At 47.7% G+C, this 22,151-nt stretch overlaps 7 protein-coding genes across 7 annotated transcripts; 4 read left to right on the top strand and 3 right to left on the bottom strand.

The window, feature by feature from the left end:
* Nucleotides 1–1,596: 1,596 nt before the first annotated feature.
* Nucleotides 1,597–2,583, bottom strand: H6S33_005596 (uncharacterized protein; the record flags this gene model as incomplete). Its single annotated transcript, XM_044836960.1, has 7 exons — nt 1,597–1,605; nt 1,662–1,671; nt 1,933–1,995; nt 2,056–2,122; nt 2,192–2,216; nt 2,397–2,405; nt 2,557–2,583. The coding sequence occupies 7 exons, from the start codon at nt 2,581–2,583 to the stop codon at nt 1,597–1,599; spliced, it is 210 nt and encodes a 69-aa protein (XP_044698905.1).
* A 2,060-nt stretch (nt 2,584–4,643) lies between these two features.
* Nucleotides 4,644–5,813, top strand: H6S33_005595 (uncharacterized protein; the record flags this gene model as incomplete). The annotated part of the gene is made up of 4 exons (XM_044836958.1): nt 4,644–4,913; nt 5,012–5,214; nt 5,295–5,383; nt 5,452–5,813. The coding sequence occupies 4 exons, from the start codon at nt 4,644–4,646 to the stop codon at nt 5,811–5,813; spliced, it is 924 nt and encodes a 307-aa protein (XP_044698904.1).
* A 2,813-nt stretch (nt 5,814–8,626) lies between these two features.
* On the top strand, nt 8,627–9,695 carry H6S33_005594 (uncharacterized protein; the record flags this gene model as incomplete). Its single annotated transcript, XM_044836957.1, has 2 exons — nt 8,627–8,809; nt 8,877–9,695. The coding sequence occupies 2 exons, from the start codon at nt 8,627–8,629 to the stop codon at nt 9,693–9,695; spliced, it is 1,002 nt and encodes a 333-aa protein (XP_044698903.1).
* A 4,208-nt stretch (nt 9,696–13,903) lies between these two features.
* On the top strand, nt 13,904–14,241 carry H6S33_005593 (uncharacterized protein; the record flags this gene model as incomplete). The annotated part of the gene is made up of 2 exons (XM_044836956.1): nt 13,904–14,079; nt 14,145–14,241. The coding sequence occupies 2 exons, from the start codon at nt 13,904–13,906 to the stop codon at nt 14,239–14,241; spliced, it is 273 nt and encodes a 90-aa protein (XP_044698902.1).
* Nucleotides 14,242–15,451: 1,210 nt separating this feature from the next.
* On the bottom strand, nt 15,452–16,179 carry H6S33_005592 (uncharacterized protein; the record flags this gene model as incomplete). The annotated part of the gene is made up of 4 exons (XM_044836955.1): nt 15,452–15,775; nt 15,851–15,874; nt 15,940–16,018; nt 16,118–16,179. The coding sequence occupies 4 exons, from the start codon at nt 16,177–16,179 to the stop codon at nt 15,452–15,454; spliced, it is 489 nt and encodes a 162-aa protein (XP_044698901.1).
* Nucleotides 16,180–16,942: 763 nt separating this feature from the next.
* Nucleotides 16,943–18,333, top strand: H6S33_005591 (uncharacterized protein; the record flags this gene model as incomplete). Its single annotated transcript, XM_044836954.1, has 5 exons — nt 16,943–17,055; nt 17,108–17,506; nt 17,574–17,641; nt 17,694–17,760; nt 17,808–18,333. The coding sequence occupies 5 exons, from the start codon at nt 16,943–16,945 to the stop codon at nt 18,331–18,333; spliced, it is 1,173 nt and encodes a 390-aa protein (XP_044698900.1).
* Nucleotides 18,334–19,223: 890 nt separating this feature from the next.
* H6S33_005590 (uncharacterized protein) lies at nt 19,224–20,917 on the bottom strand (the record flags this gene model as incomplete). The annotated part of the gene is made up of 2 exons (XM_044836953.1): nt 19,224–20,377; nt 20,434–20,917. The coding sequence occupies 2 exons, from the start codon at nt 20,915–20,917 to the stop codon at nt 19,224–19,226; spliced, it is 1,638 nt and encodes a 545-aa protein (XP_044698899.1).
* Nucleotides 20,918–22,151: the final 1,234 nt, after the last annotated feature.

Genomic DNA, 22,151 nt, shown 5'->3' with positions numbered 1-22,151 from the left:
GACTGTAAGCGCATTCGGGCCAACCGGGCACCAAATCTTTGGCAACGCAACGAGGAGAACGAAATCTTAAAAACAAAGATAGAATCCAAATAATACAGGGTGAGTTTGATATAGTTATATCTCATAATGATATTTTTTTTTTCATGTGTGGTTGCCAGTTGCGGAAACATGATAAATAATTCGGTACACGGTTGAACCACAAACGGTTTTTACAGTCGATGGGATAAGCGTAAACCTAGCCCGTTGGAACTCTATTTCCCAAACATCCTGAGAATATGGGCTAAAAATATCCATAATCAGTTTAATTTGTGAATTTGGGCAGAGTCATCTTTTTGTTGACATATATGATTGTCTTCTTTACCTGTATCAGATTCTACGTAAGCACACTAGTGACATTCCTAGCTCCTGTCTCAGGTGCTTGAGTTTACTTCCATCATTGGGCCCATAGGAAGCAATAAAGATTCAAGGGATGGGGAGGGAGAATATTTATCATCGAATGCCGTTTCATATTCAGCCCTATGCTTCATATGTACTAGGGATTTTATTTCGTGGTCTCAACAGCGAGCTATGTACCCGCAAGTATCCATCAATTTTAGGCAGGAACGTAAGCAGTACTGACTAATCATTTCATCAAGGGTTCGACCTGTTCTGGCTCAGTTTAGGACGCTGTTAGGAGAAAACGTTATCGAGAGGTCGCGCGTAAGTTTAAGGCTTGTACTACCTACATGACATTGTATGGGCTAGTTGTCGGTGCAGCTCGCGGTTGCGATTGCGCGAGTGATTTCCTATGATTGCAGCCAGCATTTGCGCCTAAGGCGGAAAATTACTGTTTTATAAGTAATCACCCAAATGATCTATCTGCAGCCCAAACCTGAGCTTTCTAGAAAAAAATAAGTCGCAAATCCCGTCTTCCAAGTCACCACCTCAGGGCCCCTCTGCTCTAAAAATTCCTGTTCCTCATCATCGATTTCCTGTTTTCCAGAAAACAAGTCGATCTCGAGATCTATCTCCCTGGTTCTCGCGAATTTTGTTCTTTAAATAATCTTCAAAACAGGAATAATATCATGAGGAATAATATGCCAAAATAGCAAGTGAAGAACCCCGAGGCCGTGAATGACCAAGGCCTCACGTCCACAGACTCAGCCCCCATTTCAACACGGGAAAGGGCGCATAAGCACGTTAGGAGATTTTTGATCCCGCCTGGAATATTCTACAATACAGGTATGCAACTATGGCACCACTATGTACCCGTTTACCACGAAAAGAACCAGAGAGTGCAAGTGACGGAGACAGGGATAACTTGTATGAGAGATCACTGCCACTCCATACAAATCATCCTTGCCCAGAACAACTGTATTTTCTAGTTCTTTTCGTGATAAACGAGTACTCTATCCCCTGGTCGCCGACGCGGCCCGGGCCGGCAAGACTGCATGAACCTGCATGTCATGTAATGAACCGCTTAGTTGCTCTACTCGTTTCGTGATCTGGCACCTGTAGAGACTCTAGGGCTGTCGAATGGCGGAGCTCCGTGTTTGCTGCCGGGACAATTACATTATCGTCAACGTTTCATTATGTACCAAGTACATGTGGTTCCAGTTAAACCATCTGTACTTTTGTCTTTAGCGCAAGCTGTTCTCTAAACTGTAAGTACATGTACCTACAAAAGGGGACCTTCCCCCCCGTCCCTCTCCCTTGTTTAACACACAACAAACTACGCAACTTTTATCATGTTCATCGGCTCTCTATTTCTCTAGATATCACTCCCGATAAACGCCTGGGACGTACATAAAAAGATTGCTGTTTATAATCCTGTAGCGATATATATAATATGGTGGCCGTTACATTGCAGCTTTCTTGCTAAGGGACATGGAGAGAAGAAATCTCTTCTTAATAGCGACAGCCCTTAAGCTCCTGGAGAGGAGCGACAGTTACATGTAGTTCGGGTGGCGTACGACGGGGTAGTGAGTCAAGATGCATGGTGCGATGTAAACGTTACTATAGTAAAGGATATGAGAACTATCCCTACCTTTATGACGTGAAACGAGGCTGACTCACAGTAATTCTGACCATTCAGAAGCTCTTCCGCTTGTGGCAAATACTCGACGGGTCATAGTAAAGGCTACTGATATAATTGCATGGTCAGAAAATCACCCCATCGACGGAATCATAGAATCATCTAGGTCTAGCTTACACCCGGCTTGGCTCGAGATATAAGGCTCTGTTAATCCGAGTGATCAAACATGATCGCGGATCGCTGCTGCGGCAGAGCCCTGCGCTGCAGCTATTTTTGGGGCGCGCCCGAATTTTTCCCCGCGCCCAGGGCGGGTTTATTTAATAAATCGTTCATTGCCATGGTCCCGGGCCATATGCGGGGTGTTTTAATATGAGTTATCGACAATGATCCTCTGCTGCTGGTTTGTTGCGTTAGTCAGCCAATGCTCTCTCTGTCGCACAAGGCAGGTACTTTCGTGACACAGTGCATAATATAACTCTATTTGGCGAGCTGTGATCTGCAGACAGGGTTTATTCTGGGAGAGCGAGGTCTTGAGGTCGCACCTTCACGCGACGGCGGAGATTGCGCATTCACCAACAGAAGAGTCCGAATCCACGGTTTAAGGATCGCGAATTAGAGGGGGGGAGAGGTATTATAATAGGTTAGTAATTTAATTCCCAACGGTGCAGTCTTTTGAACGATGAACGTCACCAGGTCCAGGTTTCATCTTGATTCCCCCAATTTCTCAATAATCCCGGGCCCTCCATCACGTACGTAGAGTATCTGCTTGTGATAGTAAAACAAGCGCAGCAGCCCAGGGCGCGCGAAAATAAATAGTAAGCAAAGTAAAATCGGATATAAGAAATTTAATCCCGATTTCGATTTTTTCCGTCGCGAGCTGAAAGAAGTCGCACCTTTTGACAGGTGGGGTGCGGATTCCGGGGTGAGGTTAGATATCCAAAACCTTGAATTGGCTCAGCTAAGCATCAATAACAGCTAGCTTAGTCAACTGACATCACCTTTTTCCGACCGCGAAGGCAACAACTCTCGGCAGCTAGCTAGACTAACAATAGAATTCCTTCAACAATGTCAACGTGCCCAACTACCGAAGTTAAAAACCGATACTGCTGATCGCTTTTCACCTTTCCCGTTCTCTCCGAATTAATCATCCTGTGACTTGCGGGGGATCGCAAAGAAGAAATTAACATGTAACTACCGGGTGTGCACGTTAAATACCGAGACGCCTTGAAGGATTGGTTGATTTTGTATGGGAACCGCCCATGGTAACCAAAAGCAGCCAATGAATTTTGGCCTTGGCCTCAAAATTTATATGGTGGAAAAAAATACCGAGATGTTTTATCTATCTTCACTTAAAAATTCAAATATTTTCCTAAAAATACAAAAAAATAACCACTGAATAGCCCTTGCTCACAGGTTCATCTGAGTACTGATTCGAAGTTATCAAAGAAGTTTTGGTGAAGTTCGAAAAGAACAGGAATTGAGGAAGTTGCGTTGCAAAAGCTGTGGGGCAGACTGTCCAAATACCTGCTTGGCTGCCAAGTGTCATTTTAATTTTATCAGCCCAATCAGATTCCTTTAGAAACCCTCACTTTTTAAAATTCCCCAAAAAGGGGTTCTCAGTACTTACCCTCAACCCCCGGTACATACCTAGCACTGCCAGGCTTGTACTCTATCGATCCGTGAAGAGAAGAATGGATATGCGCATATGCACCTACTGGGATGAAAGCCGCAGCAGCAGCACCAGGCGAATTTGGAGGTTGATCAACTCTTTGGGTAGAGTACCCAGCTACCTATAACTCGGGATTTATGCATACATATACTCTACTCTAGTATGTAGTCTGGATTAGCTAGAGTAGAGTAGCTGTGGTGCTACACAACTTTACTCTACTCTGGGCACTCCAGCGAAAAACACGCATTTCTCCCTATCTGGAGTAGCTATTCTCTGTTGTGGGGGATAACCCGAGGTACGGTTCAGGAACCTGTTTGGACCTAAGCTGCCAAAATGTGCTCTTCTGCTCTATATCGTGGTTTTATGTGTGGTTTATTGCCCCGTACGCAGCTGATTGATCCAGCACGCAGGACTCCCCCGTCCAGTGAGCGATCGATTCGCATAAGATTCCGCTTTCTGAACTGCTTTCGACACGCTTGTCAACGTGCATGATTGGACCGTGCTCTCTTCGTGCTACCACCGCTCGCCCCTCCCCGAATACCAATACAAATATCATATCATATCCAGTTTTTTAGCCGTCCCTTATCCCAAGAATCTGGGTCGCGAGTTGTTGCTGCTCCACCTCGAGTAAGCGTTAAAAGAGGACAGCCCACCACCCACTCCAAAACGGGTTGGTTGGTTGGTTTAACTTGGTTACATGTAGGTGGTTGGATTGGTTGGTTAGCGTTAGCGTTAGCTGGGGCCGATGTATGAGAAGAAAGCTTATAAAAATCTTATATTTCCCGGAGAGCCATCCATCTCATTTATCCAACTCTGACTTGATTTCTCTCGGGGGTCGGGATGTGCTTCCACCCTTTTACTTCTCTAGTGCCGACGAAAACAAAACCAAAAACAACAATAACATTACTACCCAGATAAAAAAACTCAACATACAACAGCGACAATAATAACAAAAATAAGATGGGGAATCGGGTTGAGGACTTCATTGCACTTGTGACGCTCCTGGTGGTGGTTGTGCTGGTGGGTACTGTGGGCAGGCTATGGATTCTTCGACACCGGCCCAGGACGTTTGCAGTCAATTTAAGTGACTGTGCGTTCCTGTTGTTCTCTGTGCTCATGATGGGGGCGGCCGGAATGGCCTACGACGGTGTGGACAAGGAGTTGAAGATTCAGAGGGCATATGGCGTGGAGGGAATCGAGAAGAGGCTGTTGACGCCGAAGTATCTCAAGGTTGGTAACATTGACTTTGGAGGTTTTTCTTGTTTCAAATGAGAATGCTGTGGGGAGCTTGTGTGATCTTGGTTGCTTATTCTAATTGTGATGTATAGGAGTTTTTCGTGATTTCGCTGTTCTGCACGACGCAGGTGTGGCTGCTCAAGGCAGCATTTTTGGGGTATTATTGGAGTCTAAGGGAAACTTTGAGCGGGAAGGTGCGGTTACTGCTCTATGTGGTTTCGGTGTATGCTGCTGTGACATATATGGGCGTCATATCGTTACAATTGGGCTACTGCAGGCCTATGTCACGAAATTGGTATGTTTGGAGATCTGATCAAGCATCTTCAGTACGCATTTATAAAAAAGATGGAGAGCTAACAGAAAGTAAAAACGCAGGTCGACGGGGTCGGATCAGTGCATCTCAGTACAGACAGTTCCGGGGATGGTTGCGCAGCAGGGTACAAACATCTCCAGCGACATCTTGAGTAGGTCCCATCCATCTGCAGAACTGCAAAATCCTGTATCTATCAACATTGACACTAACAAACGCCAGTCTTGCTCATCCCCCTCCTCACAATCGGCTCCTTCCGGTCAAGCTACGGCCTCACGCGCAAAGACCTGTACGCCCTCGCCTTCGTCTTTGGCGTCGGCATCGTCTCGATCATAGCCTCAGTGGTGCGCTTCACGCAGGTTTACAATGTCGTGGTACACTCGGACAGCTCGCTGCTCGCCATTCGCCAGACAATCGTGTGGGCGCTCGTTGAGAAGCTGTTTGCCTTTACGGCTTTCTGTCTGCCGTGTTTGAGGGTGTTTTATAGGAAGAGGCATAGCGCGGCATATATGGATAAGGAGAGCTCAGGGTCACAAGTCACGTCGATTTCAAGTAAATGGTCGAGGTCGGGGTCGGAATTGTAGATGGGATTTTGGCTGTTTAGTTTTTGGGCTTTTTCTGGTTTTTATTTGGGGATTTGTTTTGGGATTTGGACTTTGGTTTTGGTTTTTGGGCTGGGAATTGCAATTGGTATGGCTTAGCGCGCGGGGGGGCATTGAGGTTACGATAGACTTCTGCTCTGTTGTGTTTTTTTTTTATTCTATTTATTTTATTTCTGGTAATTGGCGTACTAATTTCTTTTATTTCTTTTTCTTTTTTATCTTTATCTTTAATTTATTGTAACATAGGGTCGAAATACAGACAGAACCATGACTGCATAAATCCAAAAAAACAAAAGTTTTAATTTCCATATATCACCCTTAAGGAAGCTTTCTCCGCCTCGCACATCGAACCACCTCCCACTTGCCACCACTTGCCACCACTTCCCCGTACCATCTCCCACCTACCACAGCAAGGCTTACCACATCCCATCGACCATCACATTTCATTGATTTGCATCCCCTACGGCGACATCCGCCTGTAGTATGATTCCATACAAAAGTAAATAAGGTTTTGACTCACGGCGACGAAGCCTTGGTTCTTACTTGTCCGCCTTATGGCACGTGTATGACGCGGTTCCTTGCATGCAGAATGTTGTGTTCTGCCCTTTCGACTCTCTCTTCCCCCCCCCCCCCCCCTTCTCTCTGCGCTCAACTATTTACCCTCTCACAGCAAAGTGAAGTGAAGTGAGCCTTGACGATATATGCACGTCGGGAATCACCGCCGAAGGTGTGTGTGTGTGTTTGAGCGAAGCCGAAACATGGACCGAGTGGAGTAGTTACTCTGTTCTCTGATCTGCTCTCTGGTCTGCTAGCTATGTAGCTAGGACGGCCGGAGAAGGTAGTAGAAGGGGTTTTTGGTGCTAGCTGCCAATGTGATGGGTACACAGGTTACAGGTTACAGGCTACACAGATGGTAAAGTACTACCATGGCGAACAGATTGCGCCGGGCAGTGGGGGAGAGTGGGGAGGGAGGGAGGGAGGTAGTAGCACATCCACATCACAGACAGGAAGTCAATCGCGTGTTTGTGACAGCTCTGCCATGTCTCTCAGTGCACCACCACCAGCGACCACTCTCGACTCCCCAACCAACGGACGGACGCTGAATCATGGGCGATCACTCAAAGATGGGTGGGAGGGGCGGCGATCTGATAAGATTACCGTGTGACCCCCCCAGTCGATCTCGCAGTTGCATACAACTTTAGCCGATCATGCTAGTGTCCGGTGTCACTTGTTGGAACTTGGAACATTGACATTGGCCCCTTTGAGTACTCTACTTTGGGACCCAATGTAGCTAACTAACTACATCATGTATGTAGCACAACTCCAACTACATGAGTAGAGTAATTACTTACTGGTTGGGGGAGTTCGCGAGCCTAACCAGAGTCCTCTACTCTAGCAGGTAGGTAGAATAGACCAGTTGTGAATCTAGAGTAGCCATTTCATTCAACCGTTGAGATACATGCAGTAGTCCCGTAGCACCCAGACCGTATTTGAAACTGGGGAGGTTCGGACCGATTATTGTAGTGCCGCGGCCGGGCTTGATAAGGAGATGGCACCGGCCGGCCGTGTGCGGATATCATTTCTAGATAGACATCACGGTCGGGCGGTGTCGGCGATGTGGTGGTATTTTAAGCGCTACGTGGAGTGTCGTGCACCTCATCATGGTCTTGTTTAATGATGAATACGACTGTGTAGTCTCGGCGTGGTATTTTAACCAGACTAGGTAGGCGTCTGGTTTCTGGCTCTAGTGACTTCTAATACCCCCACTTATTAAGTTGACCCTCACTCCTTGGCCGGAATCAGAATAACGATCCCCAGAAATTGAGACTGATCCGATCGGCACAGTCTATAGAAAGTCGCTCCAATCGACAAGCATTTTTGGGGAATTGCTAGCACGTGATGCAGTACGTGAGACCGCTCCCCCAACCTCGACGTGGGGGTTCGCACAAGAGCTAGACCACGTAGGGCGGCTAAAGAGATATTCGCAACCTAAAGCTCCATGTTTGTGATTCTTGGTGACGGCATAGGTTATTTTCCCTCGATAAATTCTAGGCCTGGTATATATATGCCCCGAGATTTCCCACTGTCTGGCTCTCTGAAGACAAAAGCCGAGTGATATATGGTGATGGTATCAAGTGCGCATTTCGCAGGATGCCTGCTATAAACTCCACATACGATTCACTTAGACTCATATAGTAGCTGGCCAGCATTCCCCAGCAACATGATCAAAGGTCGGAGCGGTATCGTCTTCAGCGTCATGGGATATCACTCGAGTACTTTCCACGTGCCAAACACATTCTGCGATACCCTCGCATCTGCCCCCACCTCAATGATCCGACGGTTAGATCAATCAAAGCCAATCCGATAAATACCCAAGGCCCTGTTCGGTAACATCTGCATCTCACATTCCATATAGATCTATCTACGCTTAGGCATATCCGCGATAGGTACAAACACATGCTCAAATAGCATCAAAAGACACCAGGCAGGGGATATATCAACATTTAACGTCATTCATTACCATCACCAGGACAGAATACTACCATGACTCCTTTCACACGTCCCAATAGCAAGAAATCGGCGTTAAGCCGCGGCTCACGTGATGCGCCAATGAACCTCGGCCCAGCATTCCCACTACAAACCCCAGACCCGGCATGACTCCCGATGAGTGAACAATTAATTGCAACAAAACCCGGTTCTCTCTGTCCCTGATCCGAATATCTGCGTTCAATCTTCCTTTCATATCAGTAAAGTACACACAAAAAATTATTTTGAACTTACACCCGCATACAATCATGACTGCTTCCGCCGCAACCCCGAGACCGACGCTCAAGACGATCCCGCCAATGAACCCGGAGCTGTCGCTGCTCGAGAACAACCTAGAGCTCTCGGCACTAGAGGAGATGGGCGACGGCGTGTTTACAAACAGCAGGCCCCTATGGAAGCCCGACGATGCCCGGGGGATCTATGGCGGCTGCGTGAGTGTTTCCCGCCGACAGCTAGCTAGCTGTGTAGTAGCATAGCTAACAAGGTGCCCATCTATAGATCATCGCGCAATGCCTCACAGCAGCCCAAGGCACAGTACCAAAGGATCTCAAAGTCCACAGCATGCACTGCTACTTCATCCTCGCCGGCAACCCCACCATTCCTGTCGTATACCACGTCGAGCGCGTACGGTCCGGCCGCTCTTTCGCCACACGGACGGTTCAGGCGCGGCAGCGCGGCCAGTGCATCTTCACTACCACCTGCTCGTTTATGCGGGCGCCGGCGAAGGAACAGTCGAAGATTGAGCACTCGATGCCGCTGCCGGCGGGGATTCCGCTACCAGAGGAGTGCGTCACAGACGAGGCGCAGCTGCTGAACTGGTACAAGAAGGGTAGCATTGATGAGGCGGGGCTCGAGAAATATCGCCGCCGGAGGGAGAAGGACCCGGTTGAGTACCGGCAGCTGGGGATCGCGGAGCAGACTCGGGATGCAAAGCCGACGGAGAAGCGTTTGAGGCAGTGGGTGAGAATTAAGGGTGCGATTAAGGATGAGGAGGCGCATCTGCCGGCTCTGGCCTATTATTCGGATGCGTTCTTCTTGGTGACAGCCGCGAAGGTGAATCCGCTGAGGATGGATGATATTGGCATGATGGTGAGCCTTGACCATACGATATATTTTCATCATGCAGCAGAGATCAAGGCGGATGAGTGGGTGTTTATGGAGTTGGAATCGTCGTGGGCGGGGGAGGAGAGGGCGTTGGTGACGCAGAGGATATGGAATCGGGATGGGCTGTTGCTGGCGTCGTGTTATCAAGAGGGCTTGATTAGACTCAAAAAGGATGAGGGGAAGGGGGTGGTGGATTTACTTAGCAAGCTTTAGACTTTTCCTTTGGTTTTTCCTTTGGCTTTTCCTTCGGCTTTTCTTTAAATTTATAGATTTCAATTGTATGTAGCGATTGCTGTATTGTACTTAATTTATATCCACATGGCGGACGCCCGCCATTAGCTTACATAGCCTTCGTTTTATTTTATTCGAGAAAAGGATATCCATGGAGTGAACTTTAACTGACAGTATCCTCCGGGAGCTTTCAAGATATTGGAGAAATAGAAGCTGAAGCCTCAGTCTTTTCTCGAATGCAGCCATCAGGCTGGTTGTTGTTGTTACTGTTTTGTGGAGATGAATTCGAAGATGCAGAACAAATCCAGAGCTGTCATAGTTTGGACAGATAGCATTTTGAACAGACAACATTGATACATGGCGGATACGCGATGTGTCTACTATTGTTCTCCTTGTCACCGTGTCATCTATCTCCTGATATATAAAAGGTCAGGACGAAAAGAAATTTCGCAAATGGCGGGTGATGATTGGCCCTGCACCCAGGCTCCCTACATAGAACGAATATAAGGGTGTACTGGAATATAATATGCCGGAACAGCCCTTCGATAAAATGATTGTTCTGTTTACTCCGCCCGGGAAAGTACTTCCAAAGGCAAAAGGGTTCCAGGCCAGAGTAGCAGGGAAAAGAGAAACGTAAGGCGTTATTTCATTCACCAACCTGGTTTGAATCGATAGTATAAATTGAGATTGGGCATCATGAAATGATTCCGGTTGGTAACAAACGGGAAAACCTCTAGTAAGCAATAAATGAATAAATTATCCTTGACGTGTCATACAGAATCACTCACTCACTCAGGAGACTAGGGTTAGGTTTCCAGACAATCTAGGGTTAAAGCCCTTAACCCGCTACCCTGACCGTCCGTCACCCCCTGCAACAGTTCCACAGTCCCAGAGAAACTTTTTCTTATTTTTCCCCAACCCAACCCATCACTTTAACCAACCACCATGCATATCATCTCTCCATTCCCCAGCACCCAACACCCAAGATCGAGGACTCACTGCCATCGATCGATTGATGTAGCCATTGATCTGATTCCGCCGCCAACGGGCTTCTCCCCCAGGTTTCAACCACCAACATGTATCCCACGAACATCATCGGTGATGTCGCGATCTAACAACGGAGAGAGCAGCATGGATTGATACTGTAAGCAAACCATAAACCTACTTCATTTTTTCACGTTCCACTTGCCCTGCAAATTTGTTTTTTATTATGATGAAAGAAATTAAACACAGACCTGTTCTGAACAATTATGTGGACAAAATACAATTTCTTGGAGACCTTCTGAATAACTTTCCAACACATCCCTATTTTTGATTACTCGCTCTGCTTGAATTGATCCTTGGAGAGCCATCGACTAACGAGTCGTAAAGGAATTTTTTTAGGAATAAATTGCTTGCGACAATGGCATTTTGTGTATCCGACCAGGTGCGTGCCCTGCTTGGGCTTCGTGGTCGGCTTACGCAAAATGCCATTGTCGGCTACATGATCAAGTAGGCGGACTCAAGAAAAGGCAGAGGCCTGGCTGCTGGAGTCCCAGGCTTCTCGTGCAGGTAATTTTATTTATTTATTTCGTTCTATGCTCCGTATCACCTTATTATGATTAAAAAACAATTTTCACAGACCTGTTCTGAACAATTATGTGGACATTTACACAGTTTTCTCTGAATATCAACCCTTCCTTCACTATTTATCTCTTTACCTTCTTTTGGCCAACTTCATGATTAGTTCTTTGACTAACAGAAGAAAGGTTTTAATAAGATTGTCACGCGATTAATACCGCAATGCTTCCAGGGCTTATCACATTCCTGGGGGTGATAATCCTCTCATCATTCCTTAGAATGGCATACTTTCTGTCCCCCATGAGGTCGATCCGGGAGCCAGCCACTAGTTCAAGGTAGAAACGATTCGTGCTGAAGCGGCCTACTTAGTTCAGTTGACATCTCCCGAAGTTGGGATAAAAAAAACCTAGAATAGATTTCGAAAAAATAAAAAATAAAAAATACTTTATTCACTCAATTTGTTGATCCCAAGTCATCGAGGAGATCCGAAATACGTCTGTTCCTGGTTAACCAGGTTCAGGCGGGGGATCTTCGCATCTTTCTCCAGTTTTGCGTGACTCGATGCGCCATACCCGAAGCGCTCGCTCGCCCGCTCGCTCCAGACTCCAAACATCGGGTTCGTTTCCCCTCATTATAATACCGCCGGGTTAATTTCTCGGAAAGTGCGGGGAAGGGAAAAAAACGCAACCCCATGTCTTTCGCTTCGGATGGACTGGTCTTCCTTCTAGAAACGTAAAAATAGTGGATGCCGCGATTTCTTCACCGCGGTTCTATCGCGATTGAAGCGCTGCTGGGGTTCGTAGATACCTGGTATTTCCGCTCCTGGAGAGTACTCTGCGTACTTTGTAAACAGCCGGCGGCCGCCGCCTAGAGTGGGTGTGTAGATGTATGTATGTATGTATGTATACAGGCGGTACCGGTACCAGCTTTGTCCTTGTGCATACTCCATCAAGTGGCTCTTTGGATGAACTTCGTTGTTGTCCGCATGGCATGGCTCGCTGCCAGATCGTCCTTCCGCAAGTCGGCCATGATTTACAGTTAGGGGTAATGTAAGGGAAAAATAGGCCTAAAGCACATGCTCCAAGAAGGTGGTGGTGGTGAGATGTCTGGTTACTACTAGACTAACGACAAAGGTGGAACGATTGTCGGTAAGGAAAAGAAGGGAAAGAAAGAAATTCCCTCGTCTCGTCTCGCCAGCAGCTAGCTGGCTCATCTTCTCACCCGGTGAACAGGATTTTGGGGCCTTACTTAGAAATCAATCGTTAGCTAGACAGAGTATGTAGTTAGCGGGGGGCAATGGGCGCTCCGAATCAATTGCCACAATGGCAAAGTAGGTACTCACAGTGGCACCGTAGCACGCATGGGGAATTTACTGAGAGAAATCCGAGGAGTTGGAATCGTTGACTTCATCGTTGAACACAGAGCGGGAAAAATACTTGGAATTTATGTACTCACGATGCCTTAGGCCATTTTGCTTATTACCTAGCAGCGCTGTCGCTACATGATCTACAGTCTCTTGGCTGTTAGGAACGTTAAAGATCTACTATTAGTCCTGATTGATCTACTAGAACCACGCCTATTCAAACTGCACATGCTCCTCAAACCCAGTCTGAATCATCTAGAGTACCACCCTAGGTAACTCTGTACCTAGTTACAATCGGTTGAGATCTGAACCTTAGTTTTATACTGTGGAGGGGCGGGTGTTGGAATCGGGGGAGAAGTTCTTTTTGCAAGACTTAGGAACCAGTAGGAGATACAAAGGACGTCATTCATTCCCCCTCCCCCTCCTCCCCATACATATTATGGGAGTTTTTATTGTCTCATGGGCTCTCTAGTAAAATGTCTCGGACGGGAGGCTTCCGAATTGTACATGTTTCTAGGAACATTTTCCGTGATTGTTGGAAGGGAGCCCACCTCCACAAGACCCTGAAGATCATCTACAGTGGGCCGGAGGGTACGGACAGAAAGTGTGTGTAACGAATATGGTAGCGAGAGTTGGCAAAAAAAGAGTGGGGGATAAAGAAATCCTGTCCAGCGCCATATGAAATGGAGGGTAAAGAAAGCAGAAAGATCGCCAGAGCCTCAGGAGAGGCGAGAGTGAGGAAGTGAGAGAGTGAGCAGCATTCTCCAAGAGACCCTTCAAGGTTGATCGTGTCTCGGATTGGGCGGCGCATTGACGACATCGTACAGTACCGTGCGGCGGGTCTCGACGGTTGAACAACCCCAAATTGGGAAATTTATGGATATCTCTTTCTGTTTCTGTCATTTTAGTTCGGCCGTGGGTTGGAAACACCACACGGATATTGCTGATTCGATTTTTTCTGGAACTCATAGGATGTTCGCAACCCACAGGCACCACCAAGGCGAGGCGGTCCAGCTATGTAGCTAGCCTCTCAGGAAATTAAATGTTTAATGGGTGCCCTCACTCATGCACCTTCTGCAGCCTCGCCTCGAGGAGGTGTAGTGATTTGGCTATAAAGTTCTTCCTTCCCCTCCCCCATTGTCGAAAAGCTCTCCATTCCAAAAAGTCAGTCCCTCAATCAATCCCATAATCACTAACTACTACTCAACTACCATTAAATAACCTACATCTACCAATTCGCCTTCCAAACCTTTTAAAAAAAATCAAAATGTGCAACTTCAAGAACACCGTATTCACCTGTGGATGTCAGGTCGAGGAGAACACCTCTGTTTGCGGATGGGTCAACGACGATATGTCAGAGTGCATGGCGAGCTCTCAGTCAGTTGACGTGCTTTCATCACGGACCTGCGGTACCAAGAAGTGCAAAAACGGCGGACTAGCTCTGTAGGTCACTTCTAATTGAGGACCCTTTTTGCCCACACGACCATTATACTAATTGAGCATTATAGTCACCCCGTCGAGACTGTAGTGCTTGCACGTTCAAACAGCAATAGCAGCAGCAGCGGAGACGAGTGGGTTGACGAGACCCTGTCACCAGAGCTATAAGTAACTCAAAAATAATAATTGGTCGCTGTGGAGGTAGAGGAGATGAGCAAGGGCGATTTTGAATCGTACGGATTTGGGAGGAAAGGGGTGCAGTTGGGTGACTTTGCTCTGGGAGCTGGAGTTTCTTTTGGGGTACCTCTCATTTCGGATTTCTGTCTTTGGTGTTCTTTTTTTGGTTACTGGCCCCATCACGAATTTCCTCGGATTGTATTTGTACTATTTTCTGTTCATTATCTAGGAGCGCTGCATTGGAAGAAAGGGATTTGATTTATTATCACCCTAACTTTGAATACCATATTATTTCAAAAGTTGACTATTTTCCCCTCTATTTTCGGTCTTTTCACCGGCAAATGGATCGTGCTGTGGTCCGAAAACTTGAGGAGTCAAGCATTTCACTAATGGTGGTAGGGTACACGAGTCTACTGTATGAAATCTGTCAGTACTGCGTTGCCGTCCACTTAAAAGCGGGAAGAGTTGCTGGCAGCTGGACCCTGTCGTGTGCTACCACCCTTGACGGTTAAGTGTGCATACACCACCCACATTGCACACCACACCACCACCATTTCAGTTTTTCGGTATCCATTTTCTGGGGGAGATTCAGTCGAAAACAGTGGGATGCGTACCGTTAATTTGTTTTTGCCATTGCTTTTACCGCCAACCCCGCAAAATGCAGTTCCTCGAGATGTTTAGGTACATATGTAGAGAGGGTACTTTGGAACGTTTCACATTCTCTTTTTCTCGACGAGGGGCGTGATTGGTTTCCTCTTGGAAATATTATCATAAAACGAAATCTTGAGACCGATCGTTGTGATCCTAGTCCTTGATCCTCGATACGGAGAGGAGTCAAACTTGCTTCTTTTCTTCATGGTGTTTGCTACAAACCATACAGCTTATTAATTTTCTGATGGTTGATTCCGGGGCAACGCACAAACATCCAGACACAGAAGGGCGCGCGTGTACGACCATCGTGAAAGGAAATTTAGAAAAATCATTTCAAGTGACGGCTCACAGGTCCGACCCACCACCTCCGGGCCCACTGCTTCCAATAATATTGCTTTCTTACGCTTCAGCTCCTCTGCAGTAGTTCAATACGTGCTACGAGTCCTTTTTTGCCGCCTCTGATGATATTATCGTGAGAGAGAGAGAAAAAAAAAAACTTCTACAGTTAGTGGGTGGCGTTGTCAATTTTTTTCCAACTCTTTTTGCCGGTTTAGATTTTGCCAATCGTCCGCGGGACCTTGCTTCTTTCTTTCCTTATCATGAGGCGAGGAGTCAATGAGTATGTAGGTAAGTAGCCTCCTGACACAACCTGAGCTGGATTCGCTGGAGCTTTGTGCTTTTCTTTTCTTCGGCGTCTGCGCAGGAGGGCATTGTCGGTGCTGTCGGATCCTGAGCTGGATTCGCTGGGGCTTTGTGCTTTTCTTTTCTTCGACGTCTGCGCAGGAGGGCATTGTCGGTGCTGTCGGATCCGGACAGGGCCGGCGGCGGGCGGCGGAGTGCTTTTGGTAGGTAATGCTATGAGTTGAGTATTTATCTACTGGATAAGTATGTGCTGGATCGTTTGAACTAAGATTTCCCGGGCTTGCTTTTTCTCGGTAGACGTACATACGGAGGTTGAGATTGTACTAGTACTCTAGATAGATCTACACTGTACAATTGAGGAGCTGTTGGCCGGGAAACTCCGTGTGTGTGCAGTACTCTGCTGTGTTTGGAATTCGAGCATTTATTAAAATTCCAAGTGAGGTCAATAGTTGTACAAAATAAGACCGTACTGTGTCTGCATTGAACGATCATTGGATCAGTTTTTTTCCTTGGAACATAAATTTGATGCTAACGCAATGCTTCGCTGGCTAGGTGGGGACATAATAATACATACTTCTCGTCTCTGTACCTCCTCACACAATTCGCACACTGCCCATCAAATGAAACAAGCGCCATCAATCAATAAGCACCTGGATATTAGGGCTTGCTAGTACTCTAGTAGGCCACCACCCACAAACTTCGGTTACCGCTGGCCATTCACAACCTGCTTATCACCTCCCAAATATTTCCCCCAACATAATTTCCCAGTTTCTGTCGATCATACTCCTCCTCCTCCTCCTCCGGTCATGAGCTCACGGAGAAGGCGAATTGTTGAAAACTAATTTTACTGCTTCGAGGAGCGATGGAGGGAGGTATAATGGCTGAGTGATATGTATCTGCCTGCAGAACTGTGATCGGTGAAACGAGTGGTTCTCTGTGTGATGGAGAGAGTGGGGGTGAAAAAGACTGATTATCACGACAGAGCAAGATGTCGTGGGAATTTTATAGATAGAAAAGAGCGGCATATCTCCTCCATTATGATGAACGTCGATCACGAGGGTGGGTAACCGAAGGATCGTCACTGGCAGATCTTACACACCTATCGTGAACAAGTGAATATTCCAAAATCATATTACCGTTGCCTCAGTACAACGTATCACAGTGAAGTTAAAGCGCATGATGGGAAAACAAGCTGCCATATCCTCGCCAAGCGTCACAGGAGATCAATCGGAAGCTGCCAAGGCCAGCCCCACTAACTACCCCACGTCACGTCGTCCAATCCCCCGTAAAGGTACCACTAACGCTCCATCCACATCTCGTCCGTCACATCGCGCCACCCAGGGATAATAGATTCTTGAAACGATCTATTGGCTGGTGATACCATAGTAATCAATTCACGATGTCTCAGATGGAACTAGATGTCGGCCATCAACACGAACTCGACCATGGAATAAACCCATACGAGGATCCTGAAGAGCACCAGGCTGCGGTTTCTTCTCTATACTCGTATCTGTAAGTGGGTCCTCATCTCTAAAGACCTATTCTTAGCTAACGCCGCTATCAGTCTCTACCGCCGCGCTGCCCATCGTAATTTAACACACCGCCGGCGAAATGCCTTCTATAACCTCCCACGTGCACACCAAGATCTTCTCCAAAAGCTCCCCATCTCGTATCTCAAGAAATTGGATATGGTAGACGATGCGATCGAGCACAATGCACTCCTCTCTGAAGCGATATTTCGTACAGCTGGTGAATCGTTTGGTATTGATATCCCATCGGACAAGGAGGGCAGGAAGGCACTAGAGAAAATGGTGACGCCCGAAGACCTGGATAAGGTTAGGAGCACTATCAAGCAATTCTACCGAGACTGGAGCGCGGAAGGAGCAGTTGAAAGGAATGTATGTTATGGCCCAGTTATGAAAGAGCTGGAAGAGAGATATGGGGCATTGGGAAGTGGGGAAAAGTAAGCCTTTTATTTTCTTCAGGAAAGGAAGATCTGCTGGTAATTAGTTCTGATGGTCTTTGGATAGAGCAGGTATCAGGGTCTTGGTTCCCGGGGCTGGGCTGGGCAGGCTGGCATTTGATATTGCAATAGCAGGTAAGGAAATGATTTTCCGTCTTGTTTTTGACCTCAACTTACGTCAAATCAGGTTTTAGTGCTCAGGGCAATGAATTCTCCTACCATCAGCTTATGGCCTCCAACTTTATCCTCAACCAGTTAGTTCTTCTCCTACATACACTTACACATCACTAACACCCTCCAGCTCCAGTAAAGCCAATGAGTTCGTTCTCCACCCCTTTATCAACACCTTCTCCAACCACAAGTCTGTTACCAACCAACTACGGCCCGTCCTCATCCCAGACGTCCACCCAGCGTCTCTCCTCGCCGCGACGGATGACCGCTTCTCCATGAGCGCCAGCGACTTCATATCCGGCTACCGGGGCCCCGAGTCGGCGGGGACATTCGAAGTATGTGCCACTGTCTTCTTCATCGACACAGCCCCCAATTTATGCGCATACCTCGAAACAATCCGGAATCTCCTCGTCCCAGGCGGTGTGTGGATCAATTTCGGGCCGCTCCTGTGGCACTACGAGGACCACCGTCCGCCAAAAAGGGAAGAAGGAGATGGCAGCTTCGAGATATCTCTTGAGGAGGTCCTGGAGCTGATTCCCGCTTACGGATTCAAGATTGTCAAGAGGGGCAAGGGGAATACCGCGTATGTGGGTGACGGTATGAGCATGTTGACTCACTCCTACGAGGCTGAGTTTTGGGTTGCGGAGAAAATTTAGCGTACAATCTGGAGCTATAAAAGATATACATTTTCTTTTTCTTTTCTTTCTTTTTCTATTTTCCTCATTGCTCATTTGGCATGGCCCCTAAGTATATACTTTGTTTTTGATTCCTGGCGTATATACACACTGCATGATATCCCCCTTTATTTTCACTTCACATGTTTTAGCAGGTTTGAACGAAAAATTTAAGAGGTTCCCAGAATGGGTAGTTAGTCGCACTCTTTAGATGAATAAATATTCCAACTAGAAGGGCATGTGGTAGCGGCGGTATAGCGTGCACCGAAAAGTTGGAGTTGAGAAGGCTTTTAGTTATTCATGCCTTTTCGGCACTCCCAGGAAAATAAATCGCAAACATATGTTTTGTCAGATTGCCCCAACTCCGATTCTAACTCGGTCTTTTGAACTTTGACTACCCCTGCCATAGGTGTGCTGATATGCCGTCTTCTACTTTCTGCCTAATTGCGAGTGCCAGGGCGTAATATAGCAAAAGACGGAGGAAGCAGGAATGGCCGTTGCCCTATCAGCGTGTTTACAGCTTCCAGTTCGTGATAGGGAACCTACACCAGAAACCGTGCATGTTGCTTTAAACAGTTTCCCGTTGAAGGCGTATTCGTCACTAGGTAATCACGTGTTGCGCACAAGACTCAGGAAACTCAAGACAAGATTGGGTTTAACTTATTCACTGAATAAAACCAAAAGACTTAATTACTAAAATGCAATAATGATGACCCTACAATACAGAGAAACCCATGGGATCCGCCCATAAAACCAAAGCAAAAAAAAAAAAAAAAAAAAGTAGAAACACCGCGTATTTATCGTATCATGTCACTAGCATACCCTTCATCCCGAGATAACCCACATTAACACTTGTTACACCCGTACATCATCTACGCCCAGTAGTCACCAAACAACCACCTGTTGAGAAGCTCCAAAGAGGCCTCGGGCTGGTTGTAGGGCATCATGTGTCCGGCCTGGTAGACTCTAGCGAAGGTGAAATTGTTGGAGGACTTCATCTGGCCCTTCTCCTCGTCATTGACCATGAAGGGTGTAAGGGGCTCCTTGTTGAATTGCTTCTTTCCGTGCCATTCAAGAGCCTCAGTCCAGGCGTGGTTTCCGAGCCAGTTGCAAATGAAATCGGCGTCACCAGCGTAGATCAAGACAGGGATCTTCTCAAGGAGAGGAGGAATGAAGTTGTGGAATGGCTTCATCCAGTCACCACCGAGAAGGAAGTTACGGTTAATATCGAAGTTGCAAGACTCGTATGAGGAAACCTCGGCACCGAGAGCAGACATGACATTCTCCTTGTTCAGGTACTTTTGAATCCAGCCCATCTCAGAGTAGCAAAGGTTGTCAGTGTCCTCGCACTTGCCACGGATGTCGTAGACGTTCCTTCCGGTGTTCTGGTAAGAGCGCATCATGGCGTTGTTGCAGTAGATGGAGGCAGGGACACAAGACCAAACGGAACCAGACTTGTAGCAGTTGTCGATCATAGAAGCACAGCGGGGGTAGGCATCATCCATAGCCTGGCACTCAGACTCGCTGAGGACAGACGGGTATCCACCCTCACCGCAAGCCATGGGGCGGTAGTAGTTGTACTGAGTCTTTCCGTCGGTAAGACCGTTACCAATCAGGACAGACTTGAGGTTGATGTTGCGGTCCTCATGTTCGAGGATCTCAGTCGCGAACTGGGGAATATAGTGTCCGGCATAAGATTCACCAGCGATGTGGAAGTCCTGAGCAGAGTACTCGGGGAATTGGCTGAAGAACATGGTCAAGAACGCGTAAACGTCCTTACCAGCAGCCTGGGTGCTAGAAACCTGGCTAGAAGAGTAAGAGTATCCAACATTGACTGGCTGGTCAAGGAAGATAACCGACGCGTTGGAGTTCCATGAGTATGGGTTGTCAACGGTGTGGATCTTCGCGTTGATCGACGCAGGGCCAAGCTCCATGAAGAGCCCAGTAAGCGACGAACACCCAGGACCACCGTTGAGCCACAAGACTACGGGGTCGTTCTTGGGGTCATTGCGAGACTCAAAGAACCCTGTATTATAGACGTAAGCGATTGCTCGGTAGATGTTCGCGGAAAGTGGTACTTACAAAAGAAGAAATGCTTGTCGTCATCGTCGACATCAAGGTACCCAGAGTACTGCTTGATGTCCTTGTCGATTCCAAGACCATTGGGCTTCTTGATCCTCAACTTCGTCCCCTTGAGTTTCTCGTGGCCACCGATCTTGCTTCCAAGGGCGGACACAACATCATTGCCCTCGACAACGTAATCCCACTTGTTATCGGGGATCTTCTTGACGCCAGACTTTGGCTTACTCTTGTTGAGCAATGCCTGCACCGCGGAGATGGTGTCCTCGGGGTACAACTCAGCGATACGGTTCCATGCCGTAATGGCCTCGGCAGTGTGCTCCCCACCAAGGGCAGAAAGCTGCTCCTGGATCTGGGCAATAGACGGGGAGAGAGCAGAGGAAGACTTAGAAGAGGCAATGAGGGGGTTCTGCTCAGTGTTGGGGAAGAAGGCGTATGCCCCACCGGCTAAGGAGAGGGCCGCAACGGAAGCTACCGAAAGCTTCATGATGTGTTTATGCAAAGAGTGGATGGGGTTCTTTGATAGTTGATAGTGATGCTATGGGGGAGATGAACCAGCAAAGAGTTCTTCTACTATGGGGGGGAAGATTGGATGATGGGTGCAGACGAAGGTTTTCGAGCAGAGCTGGAGAAGAAAGCAAAGAGGAGGAGGGAACGACGCGGGTTTTGTGTCGAGACCTACGCGGCGGATGACTGATGCGAACGAGCCCACGATCGCTGCCAAACCTGGGGACATGGATGATTTGGGGGGGGGGGGGAGGGGGGGACAGGATTAACCTCGTCCCGTAGAAGATACAGCTAGGGGGGTGTGGCTAGAAAGGAAGGCTCCCAGATAATGACGCATGATATCTAGTAACACCGGGCCAATCAGCGCTCAGATGGAAGATGTGGGTGCCCAGCCTCCGGGTCTGAGATGTTCCCCAGATAACGGTGCGCAGGATAACGCAGGTCCCGGCTGGGCTACGACAGCGCTCGGGCCGATCACACACAGCACGGTGCCTATCATAATCAGGGAGCTATCAAGGTCAGCCGAGAGAACCCTTCCGGGCAGATTTCCGTGCAGCTTGCATGCTTGTGGTTCCTTTCACAGAGCAGGTACCTACATTGTAGAGTGAGCACCCACGAGCCTCTCTTCTCCCTCTCTCTCTCTCTCTCTCTCTCTCTCTCTCATGAGCTGGCAGCCGCCGCATGGCTAGGGTAAAACCCCAGACTTCACCCCCAGGGTTGGTTGAGACAGCAGGGATTCCCAGTTTCACGCGGAGTCTTGTGATCATGGGATGTCGTGGCTCGTTATCAGCCCCCTAATCCGGTTCGCGTTGTTGTTTGCGCCACAGACACCCCCGGTCGCGAGCTGCCTAACGCGGATCTCTAGCGCTAGCTATTCCCAGTTGAGACCGAGATCAGGAATCAAGGTTTAGGACATCCGTCTGGATTGGATCATCAAAACAAGCCAAAGCCCTCAACCCTAAACTACCAATGTAGGCCTGTCTCCCAGGTTGCGGATAACAAGCCAATCGGAAACAATTACTCATTCGACGAGTACCTAGTACCTACGTGTTGAGGCCTGAGCCATTGTATTTGCGTTGGCTACGTAGGTGCTCTACTTACGGTACTTACGAGTCTAGGTACAATGGGCCAATGTATGTACCTTGGGGGAGGAGGTACTCCGGTTATGTGTATACCCACATGCATGGGAGCTGGATCGAGATCACTGGATGCGG

Source organism: Morchella sextelata (assembly GCF_020137385.1).
Source record: "Morchella sextelata strain SCLS chromosome Unknown scls_2, whole genome shotgun sequence".
Taxonomy (NCBI): domain Eukaryota; kingdom Fungi; phylum Ascomycota; class Pezizomycetes; order Pezizales; family Morchellaceae; genus Morchella; species Morchella sextelata.
Note: the sequence above shows the minus strand (reverse complement) of the source record. Positions and strands in the feature narration are given on the sequence as shown.